Consider the following 2,652-nt stretch of genomic DNA (forward strand, 5'->3'; position numbering starts at 1 on the left):
TAGCAAACCCCGCCCCCACCGGCGGCGGCGCACAATGAGTTTCCAGCCTCCAGAAGCTGAGGCGACGGCGACGGCGACGCCTCAGCCCCGGGGCTCCGGCTTCCTGCCCCGTCCGTCCCGCCCGCGGGCCATGGAGCTCCGAGCAACGGATGGGGAGCAGCCGGCGCATCCCCGCCTGCCCTCCAGGTTAGCGCCCCAGCGGGTGAGGGGTCGGTGGGATCTGGCAGTGGGGTGGAGAGCCCTTGTCCCCTCCAGCCCCAGGCCTCTCTGTTAGTGAGTTGGGCGGAGATGGGAGTCAAGGCTCCAGGCTCCTGGTGCTTATCTGACCCAGAGTGGATGGGGTGGCCTTGAGCCCTGGGCTTCTCTTGTCTACCTCTCCTTCCCCATCTGTGCAATGGGGACTGGGTTGGCGGGAGGTTTCAGCTCCTTTAGGAAGAGATTACAGCTCCTTTAGGATGGGGACAGTGCTTGCCCCGTGTTTGGGGACTTAAGGGCGTATGATTCCCAGAAGCCGTCTGCCCTGACCCAGGCCTGTACCCTCCTCTGCCTCGGTATCCCTGGGCAGTTTCCTCGGAAGCCTGGGACCCAGCTCTGAGTGTCTGGGTCTTGGCAGGTCCCTGGCTCCCATCCCTTCCCAGCCTGATCCCTGGAGGCAGCAGCCACGGGCTACTGAGCGGCAGTGACAGCATGAAGGCTCCGGTAAGTGGCAGAAGGAGGAAGGCTCACAGGGGAGGTGGCTTCCGGCCCAGTAGCCTCTCCCCCAACCCCAGAGCTGACTGTCACTTCTGATTCCACTGCTCTTGAGCTGAAGGAGACGGGGAGACCAGCCTCAAAGTCCAGCCCTGATCTGGCAGGCTGTGTGGCCCCAGGCAAGTGGCATTCCCTCTCTGGTTTCAGTACTTTGCTCCTCTTCTATGTATAACGGAGATAATAGTACTGCCTCCTGTGAGCATCCAGGGGTCACCCAGGTGAGGCATCTACCTGGGAGCAGGGTATGTTGTGAAAGTTCAGTTTAGCGGAGTCTTGAGTTTATTCAGGAGCCCCTGGCGAGAGCCTTGAATGTTGTGGGAAGTCAGCCATGGCTGCCTGAATCAAGGTCTCTGGGTCCCTGCGGGCAGGGAACCAGGTGCCAAGCACAGCTTGAGGCCTCAGGGGCTGAACCCCCTCCTCCGCACAGCTGGTCTCACAGAGATTTATTTTTAGGAGCTGAAGTGGCTTGTGGGCAGAAAAGGGAGGGCCTCTGGCAGGATATGCCCAAGGAGGGGACTGGTGGGGGCTACTTTTTCACCTCTGATTTTCAGAGAGCCCCAGCCAGCTGCCAGTTGGTTCCTGAGGCAGAGGGACCTGTGTCTTAGGCAGGCTGGGAGACCGGTTAGAGCCCAGAGAGACACAGGTGGTGACTGAGGTGGCCCAGCACACAATGGCAGGCCAGAGTTGTGTCCCCCCACCAGCCCCTCCTTGAAGGCTCGGTGGAGGTATTCACTACATCCGCCAGCCGGGCAGGGGGCCAGGAGGGCTTCCTGGTTCACGTGGCCTCTGGGGACGTGGTTTCTGGAGGAGGGCGCTTCAAGGCTGCAGCTCTCAGTTCTTGAAACCATTTGCTGAGTGACGCTTCCCAATATCCCCTTCTACTGTCTCTTTACTCACAGGGTCTGCTGACCCAGGTCATGATCATCGGCTGGGGGAGGGGACGGCTCTGGGTGTGTGGGACAGCCTGAGCCTGGGGTCTGAAGGGAACTGGTGGCCCTTCTGCTGGGCCATGCCTGACCTCATGTGCACAGCACTTTATGGTAGCCCTTTGGCCGCTGTCCTCAGAGTGAGTTCCCACTGTGGGTAGTATCAGTTCCATAGAGGAAGCAGGCCCAGAGACGTAGACAGTTATACCCAAGGCTGCACAGGGCACCTCAGCTTTCTGGTTAAGAGGACGGTTTCTGATTTGGAGACCCCACCCTGCTGCTTTCTTACTGTGTGGCCTTAAGTTACCTACCCATTTTCACCCCAAATTGGTTTCCTTATCTAGAATATTGGGATAATAGGGCTTATCTCAGTCATGCATGTGCTCCGAACCTGACAGCCCAGAGGCAGGCCTGGCTAACAGAGACTGTGGCCTCTGCTGATGTGCTGGGAACTACTGAGCTGGGATTTGGACCCATGAGGCTGGGGATCCCAGAGGCAGCTTCTAGGAGCTCCAGCGACACTGGCCCCCCACCCCTAACTCACACCCCATGACCGCGGTCTCCCCCAGTGTCGGCTCCTGCTCATCGTCCTCTGCTCTGTGGGCTTCTCGGCTGTCTATATCCTGCTGTGCTACTGGGCCTGCCTGCCCTTCTGCCCAGCCTCCTGCCTGGACCCCCACCTCTCTATCAAGTCCAGGCCCACCGTGCCAGGGCCTCTGCACTTCAGTGGCTACAGCAGCGTGCCAGATGGGAAGGGGAGTTTGCTGGGCAGCGTGTCAGGGGCTGGGGGGTAGGCCCAGCCAAGGTTGCCAGGGTTCTCCCCGGACTCTCTGGGGACTGTGAGAACTGGGCTTATGTCAGGCCAGCCTGGATCCTGGACTTGGCTCCTCTGCTCAAGCTGACCAGTCCCTTTACCTCTCTGAGCTTCAAATTCTAGGAGGAAATTTTTTTTTTTTCAATTGTGGCTGCACTGCAT

At 59.5% G+C, this 2,652-nt stretch overlaps 1 protein-coding gene across 3 annotated transcripts in view; it reads left to right on the plus strand.

Moving 5' to 3' along the window:
• The first annotated feature begins 25 nt into the window (after positions 1-25).
• ST6GALNAC4 (ST6 (alpha-N-acetyl-neuraminyl-2,3-beta-galactosyl-1,3)-N-acetylgalactosaminide alpha-2,6-sialyltransferase 4) overlaps positions 26-2,652 on the plus strand; it is a 9,443-nt gene continuing 6,816 nt past the window's right edge. For all 3 annotated transcript variants that reach the window (XM_010856885.1, XM_010856884.1, XM_010856886.1), the window contains exons 1-3: positions 26-186; positions 614-699; positions 2,246-2,431. In XM_010856885.1, the coding sequence (XP_010855187.1) occupies positions 150-186; positions 614-699; positions 2,246-2,431 (309 nt within the window). In that variant the 5' untranslated portion in view covers positions 26-149. The remainder of the gene's footprint in view (positions 187-613; positions 700-2,245; positions 2,432-2,652) is intronic.

The sequence above is a fragment of the Bison bison genome, unplaced genomic scaffold, assembly GCF_000754665.1.
Source record: "Bison bison bison isolate TAMUID 2011002044 unplaced genomic scaffold, Bison_UMD1.0 scf7180017864375, whole genome shotgun sequence".
In the NCBI taxonomy this organism is placed as follows: domain Eukaryota; kingdom Metazoa; phylum Chordata; class Mammalia; order Artiodactyla; family Bovidae; genus Bison; species Bison bison.